The following is a 14,348-nucleotide window of genomic DNA, read 5'->3' on the forward strand; positions in this document are numbered from 1 at the left end:
TATATATACGCCGCGGCAATCCCGGCCCCTCGCCGTTGCGAGATACCAATCTGGCTTACTCAGCCCAGCTGAATGCCGTATCCGTATATTGCTTTACACCGTATGTATCATGATATATGCGCTGCGCCCAGCCCGGGGCGAGCATGCAAGGGGCTACACGCTCGCCAGCCACAGCCGGTAGTTGTCCCGTGCCGCGTTGGCGAACTCAATGTCCGCCGGCAGCTCGCAGCCCTTGGTCACGTCGATCATGCGCGGCAGCGGGTGCGCCGCCGCGCTGGGCCCGGGGCCGGCCGCGCACTGCGCGTCCTCGTCCAGCGCGAAAATGTCCTCGTCGCCCACCGAGCCCGGCGGGGGCAGCCCCGACAGCTCGGCGTACATATCCAGCTCATCGTAGCACATGTCGTCTAGCTCGTCTGGCGTGTTGGACAGCTGCGGCAGTTGCTCGCAGAGCGGGGCCGCTCGCAGCGCGTGCTGCCACGCCGCGCCGGCGTTATATGTGTCGAGAGGGCTGTAGTTTATTGGGGAGTCGCTGTGCATCGCTGATCGGCGGCGGACCTGGGGCCCGCAGGCCCCGCTACTTGCTATATATACGCGATGCCCATGCATCACCTGGGTGTTTTGTGCGATGTCTCTATGAGTCGATTTTCACCCGCCCAGCGCCACACCTGGTTTGTTTTGACTCATCCGCACCTGCGACCCTTGCAGTGCCGCCCCGTGGGTGTCGTCGGAGTGCGCACGGCCCATGTGGGCGGTCTCGCGGCACGGTGCGGTCAAAGAAATGAGGCATGTGGCAGGGTCATCTGTGGCCCACGGGGTGACATTACACGGGGTCACCGCGACAATGTACTCTGGTACAACAACGTGGTACCGGCCAACAGATAGAACACAAAACATGGACAATAGGCGGCGCAGCGCAGAGGGACAGCCCCCATGCAAGGCCCAGGCATGTGCGATCCAGGCATGTCTGAAACGCACAGGGTACGAGGAGGGCCGTTGCGCGGCGGCAGTGGAGGCACTGTACACGTGCTGTGCGCAGTTCTACGAACGCGAGGGCCGCGATGCGCGGTCGGTGTGCTGCCCGGCACCGGATGTGGTGGCGGCAAGGCGGCAAGAAGTAGATAAATAGAAATGTACATTCGGGACGGCTGAGAGTCACGTGACAAACAGACTGTGGTCGGGAGAATGCAGCCCAATTGGAGCAAGCTCCGTTGCTGTGAGACTACCGCGAGCACGAGCGGGCCAGTACCAGGGGCGGGGCATGGCGCCAGCACGGCAGATAGGCTGCCGGCCGTGACTCTGGGTGTCTGTTAAAGACATTGGTGAGTAGGAAAAGTAAGAGATCAGAGGGTGCGCGGGCGGCTTATATATGCGGGCTAGGCCCGGGTAACACTAGGGCCGACGGCAGGGCTGGCCTACGAGGTGCCCGCGGGGGTGCCCGTGGGGTCGTAATCGCGGACATTGGGGACGTAGGGCTTCGCCGGGGCGTCATCGACGACCCACAGGGACGTGCCGCTGACGTTGCTGATGCTGTTTTCCATGCGGACGTGGCGGTCGAACTCCTGGAGGACCTGGTCGACGCCGACAGCCTCGACGCCACGGTCATGCAGCTGCTCGCGGAGCATCGCGATGTGCAGGGCCATTTTCATCTGCCGGATCTGGGTGGCCTTGCGCTCGTTGAGGACCTGCAGCTCGCGCTTGCGGCGGGCGGCATTGACTTGGCGGGTGAAGACCTCGTGCATGCGCTGCGACTCGAGCAGCTGCTTCTGCAGGCGAACCTCTGCCGCTGTGCGCTCGCGGTAGTTGTCCACGGCGAAGAAGGCCAGCGTACCGACGGCGACGAAGAGCGCGCCCTCCAGCAGCGGCTTACGTGCTGGGGCGGCCTGCGCGCGCGGCGCCTGCGCCGGTGTGTTGAAGTAGGTCGGGGGCGCCCACGTCTGCTGCAGGCGGCGAGCCGCGGTGACGCACGGCTGAACCGTGCGGACAGAGGTGCTGTACATGGTTGCTGTCTTATGCAATCTGCTAGAGGCGGGCTGTGTGCGTTTTGCGGCTGCCGCGACGTGTAGTTCAGTCTACGGCATGACTGGCGATCTGGGGCGTATGCCCGGCTGACCTCACTAGTATGAAATTTGTAGTCGGACAGCCGGCAGCTTGGCCGGACAGAGATGCTAGGCGGGACCGAGGGACTAATGCATCGCTCCTGGCGATGGGTCTACAAGTTGGAGTCTGTTGGTAGCAGGAATGCGGTGATATTATCTGCTGAGAAGCGACAAAGCCGTTACGTGTACTTGTTTGATCTAGAAGACTCGTGAGCACGTGTGGGTGCGGGGGTGCGACAGCAGCCACGTACCGCATCGTGGGCCAATTCCCCATAAGGATGGTGGACCCTGCCCTTAGCTGGGGTCAGCCGCTGAGCACATGGCGACGCATGATGGTAATTGCCGCATGCCCATCACGCCATGGGGGCAAGGGCGTTGCTGATGGGGACATACGCGATCTGCACCAGTCCATTGTAGCGCGTGGGCAACTTAATGGAGCAGGGCCGGCCGCGGGTCGCGGTGCAAGCAGTGATACCCTTCTGTCCAGGCCGAACTGGCGCACGGACAGGAGGCTGTGCTACGACGAGCGCACAGCACCGCAAGATAAGATAGCCTATTAATAGAGATTCGGAATGATGATATACGTTACAAAATACACTTACCAAAACCTATGTGATCTAGTGACGTCTAGAAGCAGCAATGATCTCGTTCATTTCCTCAACCTTAGCCTTAGCTCTGCCAAAGGTGCCCAATCTCTTCTTGGCGACCTTTCTGGCTCTCTTCTCACCGGCGTTTCTGATCAAGTCGATCAATCTTCTCTCGTATGGGGCCATGCCGGCAACCTCTCTGACGATAGATCTGACGAAGGTGGTTCTCTTGGAGGAGGCACCCTTTCTGTAAGAGACCTTTGGAGCAGGGGTCATTGGGGTGACCTTCTTACCCTTGTTCAAACCAACAGCAATACCTATGAATAGTTAGTAAATGTCCGCTAGGTATCACGGTTCCCACAGCACCGTGATCTTGGGAGAGTTGCAACATGAATAGCCACGCAGGAGCCGTGGTACCATCGTTATCCCCGCGGTACCTGGCCCTCGAGCACTTGGCATGGCCATGGATGGCATGCTGTCGCATGCCCATGCCCACCCGCCAGCTTAACATGTATATCTCCAGGATACGCTCATCCACATACCAGATTTAACAGCCATAGCTAACTTGAAGTCTTCCGTGAACTCTGTAATCGAAGAGTGTGAAATAATATCCAAGTGAACTTGTCTACGTCGATGAGCGTACAGTTCCAAAAATTTTTCGTACAGCTCTTACCCGGATACTGAAATTTCCCCAAATCTCCGCCAAAACTTGCCCTGGCGCAGCGTTAACACTCCTGGGGTCTGGCGTCTGCCTAGCTCTCCGCCCACGGTGGTAGAGCTAGGCAGGGCGCCGACGTGCGGCTCCGCCTAGAACGGACGTCTGCCTGCACAAAAACAAGCCGGAGAATATGTGTGGGTGTAACTCACAATGTATGGGTGTAAATAATATGACTGTTGTTTCACGGCGGATCTCATCAAGATAATAGATAAGTCATCACTAGCGCTCCATGCAGTTTGCAACTGTTTATTATATACACGTGGTTGTAGATGTCTCCATGGCGGAGAGAGCGTCCATCAAACGGTCAGCTCTTCCATGCTGTGACCGAGGGCAACCAGACGGCTGACGATGTCCGGGACAGGGGTGTCTCTGTGCTTGTCCAAGAAGGACTTGAAGGTGAGGTGAAGCCCATCTGCCTTGTGTTCGCGATGCTCTCTGTTGAATAGATGAAACAGCAGCCTACGGCGGCCGCAGGTGATCCGCAAGGTGGTGCCGTTCAGCGGCACTTCGTAGTAGACAGTCACTGTGCGGCCATCCTCAGTCGTGATGGCTTGCGCGTCTTTGTGGGGTGGGTTCAGCTGACGCTCGCGCGCTACCAAGACACGGTACCTCAGTTCCCAGCCCTTGGGCCCGAGCTCCTTAATTCTGGCGGACTTGTCTTTCGTGAGGTAGTTATCCAGGCCGCCCTCCTTCGAGATCGTGCGCAAGACCTTTGCGGTTAGCTTGATCCGCACGTCCTTCTGCAATGCCTCGCTCCATAGCGACTTGCGAACAATATTGGGCAGCCAGGTTCTTCTGGTCTTGGTTTTCGACTCCGAAATGTTGTTGCCAAACTGGATGAAAGAGCCTCCATACAACCCATTATTGCTCTGCTTGAAAATGCGCGATTCTCCGTACTTATAATCCGGGACGGTCTTCCGCTTGCTTGGTATGTACCGTGGCTTCTCATCCCCAACTTTGTATTCCGGCTGCTTGGCCAGCTTGCGGACCTCAATTTGCTTCCAAGCCCGCAAGAGGTGCAAACCCGACGAAAAGTTCCTCTTGAAGCCTAGCCCTACACCAGTGAAGGCCTGCAGCACCATTGTATTACCCTTGATGCTCTTCTAAGCTATGCGCAGTAATCCGGTGAACTCAGCAGCAAGATTTTTCAACATGATTTCGCAATACCTCAGCTTTCCGTTTTCTATGATATTCGTAACACAAACTAAATGCAATACAATTTAAAAGGTACCGAGAGGACATCTATATAGTAAAAGCAAGCTCTATATATCAAGTGCAATGCCAAGCCTTTACCATGGCTTCTTAAACGTCCAGCTACTGATGGATGGTGTCACTATGTGAGAACGAACGCGGGGTTCCGATGAGGAGTCCTCCCCGTGCTCGACAGAGGTATTGGCCCTGTTCTTCTTTAGTTGCTTAACCTGGCGTTCCAACGCCGTAACCTTATCCTCCAACTCCTGGTTCTGGTTCATGACCTCTAGGTTTCTTTGCATAGTCTTTTCTAAGTCCTCCTTCAAGTCGGTGGGGATCTGTGCGTCTGGATTGGGTAAGGTTTGTTTCCTCATCTCGTCCGAAAGATGCCGCTTGAGAACGTCAACTGTAAGTTTTAGATCTTTATTTTCGTCGTTGAGCGTTTCTATCTTTAACCTATTCTGTATCAATTCGTTCGCAAGCATTATGTGCTCGCGATTAAGGAGGGTGTAGTCATGTTCCAGTTTGCGCACCTCGCGCTGTAGCTGTCGGTTCTTTATACGCATTTCTTCATACTGAGCTTCGCGCTGGAATTCCAGTTGGTGAATCTCCTCGTACTCGGAACTGTATCTTCTAAGCTGAATCGGCGTGATCTTCACCTCGCGGATAGCATCCTGTATGAAGACGTTTATGTTGTATTCAACACCAAGGATCTCGGAGCCCACTGTACTGCTTTTGGAGGAGGAGTCGCTAACCTCTGCATTTTGTATGGCATTGGTGTCTTCCTTACCCTCCTGCCGCTTCCTGACATTTTCCTTTAGATAATAGTTAAAAAGCCCATCTTTCAAAAAGTCCAACAGCTTGTCGAACTTCAACTGCACCAAAACCGACTCGTTCTTCAACATAAGGATAACTGCGAACTTTAGAAGCGACTCAATACCTTCCACGAATATAACATCGAGAATGCGGAGTACGAAGCCAAGCGGGAATTTGTAAGCAAAGAGAGTCAGGAACCATTGGGTAGCGTACATGGAAGAGCGTATTCCCAACCTGATTAGATGGTTGTACAACTGAGGCGAGTTTTCTTCGAGGAGACGGTCGAACTCGTAGAGTTTCAACTGAAGACCCGGCATATCAGGAAGGAAGAATTCGCGGAGGCCGTAATTCTTCATTAGCTTGATTAGCAGGCCAAACGCATCGGCCTCCTCCCACACGTTGATGAGCAAAGGAGCCGTGACAAAGGCCATCCCTTGGGTGTACCCCACCTCTGGGTCGAAGAGAGAATACGCCTTGAGCACGTTGAACAAGGATTCCGTCTTGTCGACCGGGATAAACTTCGTCCTCGATATGTCGCGTTGGATCGCCTTCTCGTGCTCGGACGGGATCTGGAGCAAGTCCTGGTAGAGCTGCCTGATCTCCTTTGACTTTGAGTTCGAAATGAGCTGCCAGATGATGCCCCGAATCTGCTTCGGAATACCGTCGCTGACCTTTTCCTCAAGCTTCGCCGAGTCGTTCTTGGCTACCGTAGCAAAGTTGTTCACTACAGATGTCCAAAACTGCCAATCAATCTTGCGCATCTCCTCCTCCTCCTCGTCGAGCTCCTCCACATCCCCCTTCTTCTTCTCCTCCGGCTGTATCGTCTGCAAGAACTCCGTGTAACTCGACTTTAGCTGTCGCACTCCCTCTTGCAGGTTCTCCTGCGCCTGTTCATCCTGCGACATGTACTCCTGCGCGTTCACCCGCAGGCGGTTGATGATCAAGTCGAAGTCGGAAGGCTCAGAGCGCTGCTCTGCCGCCTGCAGGGGCACCTCCGGTGCCACGGTCTCCACGCGCTCCAGCGTCTTGCGGAACGCCTCGTTCTTTAGCTCCTCGGAAAGCGGCGGCGGCACCGCGCGCACCTGCGGCCTGCGCGTCCCGGGGCCCCGCGTGGGAAGGTCGTCGTGCTTGTCCTTCGCCTTTTTATTTTTGTTCTCGGGCCTGCCCTGCTCGCCCTCGGGCCTGCTCTGCTCGCCCTCCGCCTGCTTGCGCCGCGGTGGAGTCGCCGGAGGCTCGGCGGCTTCCAGCCTCCGCCGCGGCGGGCTGCCTGGCGCCGCCGCACCGGTCCCCTGTTTCCGCTGCTGCGGACTGCCCGCCCCTTCAGCCCGCTCCGAAATCTTGGCGTCCTTGGCTGCAGCACCCGCTCCCCTGCGTGGCGACTCCGCACCGGCAGCCTTCGGGCTCCCGCCCTCCTTCACCGACCCGGACCGCGCCCGCCCTATACCCGGCAACGCGCCCGCTGCTGCCGCCGTGGCCTTCCGCTCTTTTAGCCGCTGCCGCCTGTTCTTCTGCGCAGGCGCATCGCCTTCTTCCTCCGTCGGCGGAGTGAGCACCGGCGACACCCCCTGTCCGCGCCGCCCGAGTTCGAGCCCATCGTCCATCGAGTTCGCGCTGGCCTCATTTTCCTGCGCCTTTGCGCTGTCTTGTGTTTCGTGCTCCGCCGCGCCCGCGGACCGTAAATCGGTAGACCCATCGCTGGCGTAACCCTCAAGCCCGTGTCCCGCCGCCTGCTGCGTTCCTCCTTTGCTGATCTTCGCGCCCGCTTCTACCATCGTAATGGTCTTGCAGTTCCACCTTGCTCCAACCTGACCGCTCACTGCAAGACAGTGTGTTGACGTGATGTTATGTGCACATAAACCCAAATCCGCAGCTACCCTGCCCCCTTTATGTGTTTTTTTCCCGTTCGTGTGTCAAACCAACACTCGATCTCTGCTCATTCTTGACACTGACACTGTCCGAAACGAGGTTTCAGACGTAACAACGGGCGCGCACAGGTGGACAGGTTGATATCGGTGACAGCTCAGGCATCGATGTGCCACTTCGCGGCGGCAAATAGTAAATCTTACAGTATGTAAAGTATTTAGGAACAGCCATCAGGCTAGGCGGTGTCGGTGAGCGGCGAATCTGTACCGGGGTCTTTGACAGCCGTAGTGTATAAGTCTGGGCTGTTGAGAGTGGCAATATCGTCGAACATGGCAGAACAGTCAGCCGCGGCGGAGATCTGATTCGGATTGAGCAGTGGAGAATCGGCCTTGCCGGCAGGGCGGTTCCAGAAGGGGAGGAGGTCCGAGAAGGTGTCGGCGCAGGGCGCGGTGGGGGAATGCGGGGCCGAAAATGCAGAGAAGGCCGCGGGTTCCGGCACCAGCGGCGGAGGCTCGACGGAGCCGATACAAGGCGAGTGGCTACGCAGAGAGGCGCGGTTACACGCGTCTGCGAGCATGTCGGAGTACCGGAGCGCGAGCTTGGACTCGGGGAGGAACTTCTTGAGAAAGTCTTTTGTGGCGATGAGCTGCGAGCGAAGCAGGAACTCCAGATCCGAGGTCTTCGGCGGCGGGCTGTTGAGGCAGTAGAGGGGCACGGTGGATGCGCGGATCATGTAGTTGATGGAGTACCACGAGAGCAGGTGCGGAAGGCTGTATGTGTTAAAAAACGTCGCGATGGAGTTGATGATATCGTTGGTGAACTTGAGACACATCGAGTAGCAGGAGTTGGTGTCCACGTTGGGGACGTTCCCCATGATGGAGTTGAACAGGATGCTGACCACGCAGATGTGGAACTTCCAGGTGATGCGGTACTTGCAGAAGAGGCGGTTGGGCTGCTCGTCGGTGGCCTCGCGGGGGAGCAGGTAGCTGTCCCTGTCGTCGCCGGCACCGGGGTGGATGTTGTGGTAGAAGTCCTTGACGGTCTGGTACCACTGGAGGCAGACCGCCACGCTCGGATTGGGCACATGCATAATCCGCTGCAGCTGGATGACCAGGTTGACCTCGTTGGCGAGGTGCGAGTAGAGCGGATTGGTCATATCCGGCACGGGCACGTCGGTGTGCCCGATCCGGGGCAGCGGACTCGGGCGGCCCAGTTCCAGAGCGACCTGCGTGGTGGTCGAGTAGATGCCCCACCACAGGATCTGCGCGAGCGTCCGCTGCTTCGGCGGGAGCCCCTGGAGATCGCGGTGCAGCCCGAGCGAGGTGGCCAGCTGCGACGCCAGCCCGAGCAGCATCCATGCCGTGTTACGGTGGTGCGTCATGTAGTTATAGTGGGCCATGAGCAGCAGCGCGATAGCCAGCACGCGGTCGCCCGTCCGTAGCATGCGACCCAGCACGTGCGACTCCGCTTTATCGTAGTAGAACACGTGCGCCGCGGGCGGCGCCCCGGCGCACCACGCGCCCAGCGCAAGCACCACGTTGACCAGCCCGGTCCAGAGACAGGCGTCGGGCGCGGTACTCGGGTCTTCGTAGAGCAGGTAGAACTCGTGCTCGTCCACTACTGGGTACAGCCAGTGGAAGTGCTCGAAGTACGCCTGCATGTACCGCAGCGTCGTGCTCTGCTCCTCCAGCTGCATACGCTCGTACTTCGACGGCCGCGCCATCAGGCCCTCCTGCTGGGCCTCCGCCACCAGGCTATGCAGCGGCGACTGCTTCATGTTGAAGCCCGTCCCCGTCAGGAGGTCCCGGCGCTCGTACCACTGGAACTCGGCCTGCCGCAGCGGTGGCAGCGGGCTTGCCATGTACTCGTCCGTCCGGCTCAGCGCCCCGATGTCCACCGTCCGCCCGAATAGGATCTCCCGCAGCTGCGGGTCGTGCCGGTGCTTCAGCAGCGTGTCCGCGTCCAGGTCCACAAACGCATTTCGCAGCAGCTGCTCCATCTGTCCCAGCCGCGTCTCCACCTCCGTCAGGTGCGCCCGCGTCAGCGGGCTCCGCCGGATCTTGGGCGAGTACAGACACACCCGGTTGTCCTCGCGGCACTTCGCGCACTTCGGGAACGTCTTGGAGCACTTCATCTTTCTCCGGCGACATGAGTCGCAAGCCTGGATCACTGGAGGCCTCATCCCGTGTCCCCGCCGCCGCCCGCGTGTCGTCTTTTCGAGTTCCAATTCCGGCAGCTTGTGTGTACCAACGTGCGAAAGCCCGGCGTATTTCTGTATCGCCTTGGCTCGTTGTGCTGTTGCCCCACGCTCCGTCAAACGTATGCAAATTGCGTCCAGCGCTCAGCCTTGCAATCCGCACGCGCAAGGTGGACGGCTGCCATTCGCCCCTGTCTATATATGCCAGACCCCATTCGGACCACCCGCACCCCGCGGAACTATCTCTAGCCTGCTCTGCGCCGCATCTGGCTGCGTCTCGAATGTATAGGTCCCCGCCCTGCAACTCTGCTCCTCCGTAACGGCTACTTGGCCGTGCACGCATGTCTGACTGCGGCCTCTGCCTCAGCTTTCCGGGACTGACGTAACATCTCCGATGCATCTAGCCCTATAAAGATAGTCCGCTCCGCGCTTGGACAAACGGGTTGTAAGATACTCTCACGCGACCTCATGTTCCTATTATGGAACTGACGTAGGGTCCGGCTGCGCGTCCGCGTTGCCACCGAGTCTTTGCTCCAGCGCACCCCCCCCAAACCTTGGGTAAGCGGTCACCGATGCCCTGATATCTGGATTCGGTGCGTCACTTAGAAGCGATGCTACGACGCCGAATCTGGCAGAGGGGACTTACCTCCGAGACCTCGCGCTTCTCGCCGCGGATGGCAACACATACGCTGTAAATCAGTACAGATAAGTGAGTAGAACCCTCACCAGGCACTCGGAAAGCTACGTAGGCGTAGGACCCGCTCCAGGACAGTGGCTACGAGTGCAAGGATCTGATACAAGGCGGGTTCGTTGGCGATGACAGATTAGGTTGTTCCGCGTTTTGGTGAAGCTGCACTTGGAACGGTAAACAAAGCAAGCAGAGGCCCAACACAGGTGAAGGATGACCAGGAGCAGGTGCTTTCCGAGTCTGGCAAGCCAGGTGCGGTGGGCGCAGGAAAGCGGGGTGTGCACGCCGGATGGGACGCAGATCTTCGGGTTCCTGAGGGGGACGGGCGGCGGGGCGGCCGGAAAGCGGGCGCGGCAGGAGAGCGGCGGGGCGGACGGGCGCGCGGACGGGCAAGGGGGCGGCGCACGTGCGGGCGGTGGGGCCGAGGAGGCCAGGGCAGCGCGCGGGAGCGCGGCGCAGACGGGCGCAGGCTGGGCGGCGTGCAGCGTGCACTCATCGCCGGAGCGGGCGGCAGGGGCGGGCGGGCCGCGCGGGGGCGAGGGGCAGGCGGAGCAGGCGTATGCGCTGGTGCGGCTGCTGAAGCGCCAGTGCGCGCTGCTGCAGCGCAAGTGCGCGCTGCTGGAGGGCGCGGAGGGCGCGCAGCGCGCGCGTCCCCCGCAGCTGCAGCGCGTGCAGGCGGCTCTTGACACGGTTGCAGACGAGGTGCGGCGTGCGGAGGCGCCGCTGAACCGTATGGAGAGCTCGCTGGGGTCGAGTGTGGCGGCTGTGGGGCTGCCGTTTGCGGCGCGGAGCGAGCCCGCGGGGGGGACGCGGGCGGTGCGGCCGGCACAGGTGGTTGCCATTGAGACGGACGATGAATCTGACGGAGAAGAGCAGCCCCGGGCGATAGCGCAGCGGCGCGTGCAGCGGCGACTCCGTCTGCGACAGCAGGAGGTCAGTTACAGGGTTCCGGCGCTGGACGAGGACGTGGGGTTCCGCACCAGGGCAGGGGCCCTGCGCGGCGCGACTGACGACAGCGACGCGACTGCGGAGGCTGAAACCGAGGATTCGCACTTTCTCAGTACCATGGACGAGGACGTGGACGACGAAATACATGCAAGTGACCGCGAGTTTATTGCAGATGGCCTGGAAAATTACCTGCAAGATGGCAATTCCGGGGACGAAGACTATGTCTTTAATTCCGCTGCTGAAACGACGCACGACGGTCCCTATTCGAACACACAGTCACAGGCGCTCACATGTTCCCAGCTCTGTTCCCAGAAAACTGATTATGCTGCGCATCAGGGTAGCGCGCAGAAACTGCCGCGGGATGATCATGTACATACTGAACGTACAGCGCAGGAAATAGTAATTAATTCTTCATTTCAGAGGGAGCCTTCCGAGGATCTTTTGCAGGAGGATAGTATCCCCGAGATTAATCTGCTAGACCAAGACGAAGACGAGGATCTATTTGCCGACCCCATATTGCATAGCATCCAGCCCACCAGCCCTCAAGCTGAACTGGAGGAGGAAATTGAGCCAATAGTAGGCGACTTATCAGACAGCGACCTGGAGGCTTTTAACCACGAGCGGGAATTCCAGACACCAGTAAACGACATCAAGGAATTAGATGATGATCTCAAAATTATCTCCGAGAAGACCCTGGACTCGACAGTGGACCTTGGAAATACCGTGTCCACATCCACACAATCGGCTCTCCCCACATTGAAGACTGAGGGGTTTCTTAATGCTAACCAGGACTTCCTAGAAGACGACGATTTTTCGATTATCGAAATTCAAGAATTGCCTACACCTCATGCAGGTGGGCCAGAGGCTCTACAGGACACTTCTGAACCGCATGCTCTCACGCATCCGTGGTCAGCTGAGCTATACCATAAATTGCATAATGTGTTCAAACTGCCGGGTTTTAGGCCAAACCAGCTGGAAGCAGTGAACGCAACCCTACAAGGAAAAGACGTATTTGTTCTGATGCCAACCGGTGGTGGTAAGTCATTGTGCTACCAATTACCGGCAATTGTCAAAGCAGGATGTACTCATGGGACGACGATAGTAATTTCTCCCTTGATATCGCTCATGCATGATCAGGTGGAACATCTGCTCGCCAAAAATATCAAAGCCAGTATGTTCAGCTCGAAGGGCACCGCTGAACAAAGGCGGCAGACTTTTAATCTTTTTATCAACGGCCTATTGGACTTAGTTTACATCTCGCCAGAGATGGTAAGTGCTTCCGTTCAATGTAGGAACGCGATCCAAAAGCTTTATCGAGACAAAAAGTTGGCCCGGATCGTTGTGGATGAAGCGCACTGTGTTTCCAATTGGGGACATGACTTTAGACCGGATTACAAGGAGTTAAAGTTTTTTAAAGTGGAATACCCCGATATTCCAATGCTGGCGCTCACGGCAACCGCCAGCGAGCAGGTTCGGATGGATATCATCCATAATCTGCATTTGAAGGAACCTGTATTCCTGAAACAGAGCTTTAATCGAAGCAATTTATATTATGAAGTATTGCGCAAAGATAAAAATTCTCTCAAGGATATATCCCATTCAATAAAGACCAGGTTCAAGGGACAAACTGGGATAATTTACTGTCACTCTAAAAATTCCTGCGAACAAACAGCAGCAATAGTACAGGACAGCGGTGTTCGCTGCGCATATTACCACGCTGGTATGGAGCCTGATGAACGGCTAGCAATCCAGCAGCAGTGGCAGTCTGACAAAATTCAGGTCATCTGTGCTACAGTTGCATTCGGCATGGGTATAGATAAACCTGATGTACGTTTTGTCTATCACTACACTGTGCCACGTACGTTGGAAGGATACTACCAGGAAACTGGTCGCGCCGGAAGAGATGGGAAGTATTCTTATTGTATCATGTATTATTCTTTCAGAGATGTGCGTAATATACAGTCCATGATCCAGAAGGATAAGAATCTTGATAGGGAGAATAAGGAAAAACACCTGACTAAATTGCAGCAGGTAATGCAGTACTGTGAAAATACTACAGACTGCAGGAGACAATTGGTTCTATCGTACTTCAATGAGCAATTCTCTTCCCAAGAATGCTCTAAAAACTGCGATAATTGTCAAAACGGAAGTAACGTAGAATACGAAGAACGCGATGTTACCGATGAGGCGCTACAAATAACGAAGTTGGTCCAATCAGTGGAGGGTGACAAAGTAACACTTATCCACTGTCAGGATATCTATAAGGGCTCCAAAAATGCTAAAGTTATCCAGATGTGTCATGACCAGTCGCATTACCATGGCCTCGGTAAAAGGATGACAAAGTCGGATATCGAACGCATATTCTTCCATTTGATAACATCTCAAATTTTGCAGGAATACTCTGTATTGAATGGTCGGGGATTCGCCTCTAATTATGTTAAACTCGGTCCCAGGGCCAATCAACTACTGAGGGGCAATATGAAGGTTAAAATGCAGTTTGCAATTAACCATTTAATCTCCAGGCCTTTGAGTGCTAGTGGGGAACCAAATTTAGTTACTGCGCCGTCTGCCAACGTGCCTGCGACCTCCAAAGCAAATGATGAAGCACATGCCATGTTGTCGGCAATTGGTAACTATAGGTACCAAGATACACCGTATACTACCTCGGGCAAGACTAGTAAGGCGGACTGCGCTATGCAAAATTTCTCCAGTCACCCTGCAGACACACAGAGACATATTAGCGCATCTTATACTAAGCTGCATAATATTGTTACACGAAAGACGAAGGACTACGGCTACGATAGTTCCGATTCATTTATTCCTCCAGATGTACTTAAACAAATGGCACTATTACTTCCGCAAACACAATGGGACTTTGACCAAATGAGTCCCAATATGCAACTGGGGTCCAAATTTAAATATTTTAAAAATGCATTAGTCAGGTTAAAACGAGAAAGGGCATCCATTGCCTCTTCAAGTGGACACCAAAGACCTAAAGAAAACAATAATACACAAACCTCTTCATTTGAGGGTCCCAGATCCGAATTCTTCGCCGCAAGCCGTGACCAAGAAACTGCGGATCAACAAATTTTATCTCAACTCCGACAAACGATGGCAGTATCTCCAAATAAACGAGCATCACAAACACCAGCAAAGAGGTCTAAACCGTATAGGCCTCCAAAGCGCGGGAAGTACAGGAAAAGCTCAAAAAGCGGAGGTCGCCGGCCAATACGATGATCATCTC

At 56.2% G+C, this 14,348-nt stretch overlaps 8 protein-coding genes and 1 non-coding gene across 9 annotated transcripts, besides 1 other annotated feature; 2 read left to right on the forward strand and 7 right to left on the reverse strand.

Moving 5' to 3' along the window:
* Positions 1-153: 153 nt before the first annotated feature.
* AGOS_AFL166C (AFL166Cp) lies at positions 154-537 on the reverse strand (the record flags this gene model as incomplete). Its single annotated transcript, NM_210738.1, has 1 exon — positions 154-537. One exon carries the CDS (start codon positions 535-537, stop codon positions 154-156), a length of 384 nt encoding a protein of 127 aa, NP_985384.1.
* Positions 538-841: 304 nt separating this feature from the next.
* Positions 842-1,126, forward strand: CMC4 (Cmc4p; the record flags this gene model as incomplete). The annotated part of the gene is made up of 1 exon (NM_210739.1): positions 842-1,126. One exon carries the CDS (start codon positions 842-844, stop codon positions 1,124-1,126), a length of 285 nt encoding a protein of 94 aa, NP_985385.1.
* A 163-nt stretch (positions 1,127-1,289) lies between these two features.
* On the reverse strand, positions 1,290-1,318 carry AGOS_AgSNR11. The gene has a single exon (NR_149359.1). It is a non-coding gene; the product is annotated as an AgSNR11 (small nuclear RNA).
* Positions 1,319-1,412: 94 nt separating this feature from the next.
* AGOS_AFL164C (AFL164Cp) lies at positions 1,413-1,997 on the reverse strand (the record flags this gene model as incomplete). Its single annotated transcript, NM_210740.2, has 1 exon — positions 1,413-1,997. The coding sequence occupies one exon, from the start codon at positions 1,995-1,997 to the stop codon at positions 1,413-1,415; it is 585 nt and encodes a 194-aa protein (NP_985386.2).
* Positions 1,998-2,713: 716 nt separating this feature from the next.
* AGOS_AFL163C (60S ribosomal protein eL36) lies at positions 2,714-3,241 on the reverse strand (the record flags this gene model as incomplete). The annotated part of the gene is made up of 2 exons (NM_210741.1): positions 2,714-3,000; positions 3,226-3,241. 2 exons carry the CDS (start codon positions 3,239-3,241, stop codon positions 2,714-2,716), a joined length of 303 nt encoding a protein of 100 aa, NP_985387.1.
* Positions 3,242-3,697: 456 nt separating this feature from the next.
* On the reverse strand, positions 3,698-4,483 carry MRPL24 (mitochondrial 54S ribosomal protein bL28m; the record flags this gene model as incomplete). The annotated part of the gene is made up of 1 exon (NM_210742.1): positions 3,698-4,483. The coding sequence occupies one exon, from the start codon at positions 4,481-4,483 to the stop codon at positions 3,698-3,700; it is 786 nt and encodes a 261-aa protein (NP_985388.1).
* A 207-nt stretch (positions 4,484-4,690) lies between these two features.
* Positions 4,691-7,180, reverse strand: AGOS_AFL161C (AFL161Cp; the record flags this gene model as incomplete). The annotated part of the gene is made up of 1 exon (NM_210743.2): positions 4,691-7,180. One exon carries the CDS (start codon positions 7,178-7,180, stop codon positions 4,691-4,693), a length of 2,490 nt encoding a protein of 829 aa, NP_985389.2.
* A 326-nt stretch (positions 7,181-7,506) lies between these two features.
* On the reverse strand, positions 7,507-9,453 carry GAL4 (galactose-responsive transcription factor GAL4; the record flags this gene model as incomplete). Its single annotated transcript, NM_210744.1, has 1 exon — positions 7,507-9,453. The coding sequence occupies one exon, from the start codon at positions 9,451-9,453 to the stop codon at positions 7,507-7,509; it is 1,947 nt and encodes a 648-aa protein (NP_985390.1).
* A 556-nt stretch (positions 9,454-10,009) lies between these two features.
* Positions 10,010-10,017: a sequence uncertainty (sequence of low quality; region difficult to PCR/sequence; plasmids, PCR products, and sequence from other strains confirms the basic structure; number of C's may be slightly different).
* A 352-nt stretch (positions 10,018-10,369) lies between these two features.
* SGS1 (ATP-dependent DNA helicase SGS1) lies at positions 10,370-14,341 on the forward strand (the record flags this gene model as incomplete). Its single annotated transcript, NM_210745.2, has 1 exon — positions 10,370-14,341. One exon carries the CDS (start codon positions 10,370-10,372, stop codon positions 14,339-14,341), a length of 3,972 nt encoding a protein of 1,323 aa, NP_985391.2.
* Positions 14,342-14,348: the final 7 nt, after the last annotated feature.

Source organism: Eremothecium gossypii, chromosome VI (genome assembly GCF_000091025.4).
Source record: "Eremothecium gossypii ATCC 10895 chromosome VI, complete sequence".
Lineage (NCBI taxonomy): Eukaryota > Fungi > Ascomycota > Saccharomycetes > Saccharomycetales > Saccharomycetaceae > Eremothecium > Eremothecium gossypii.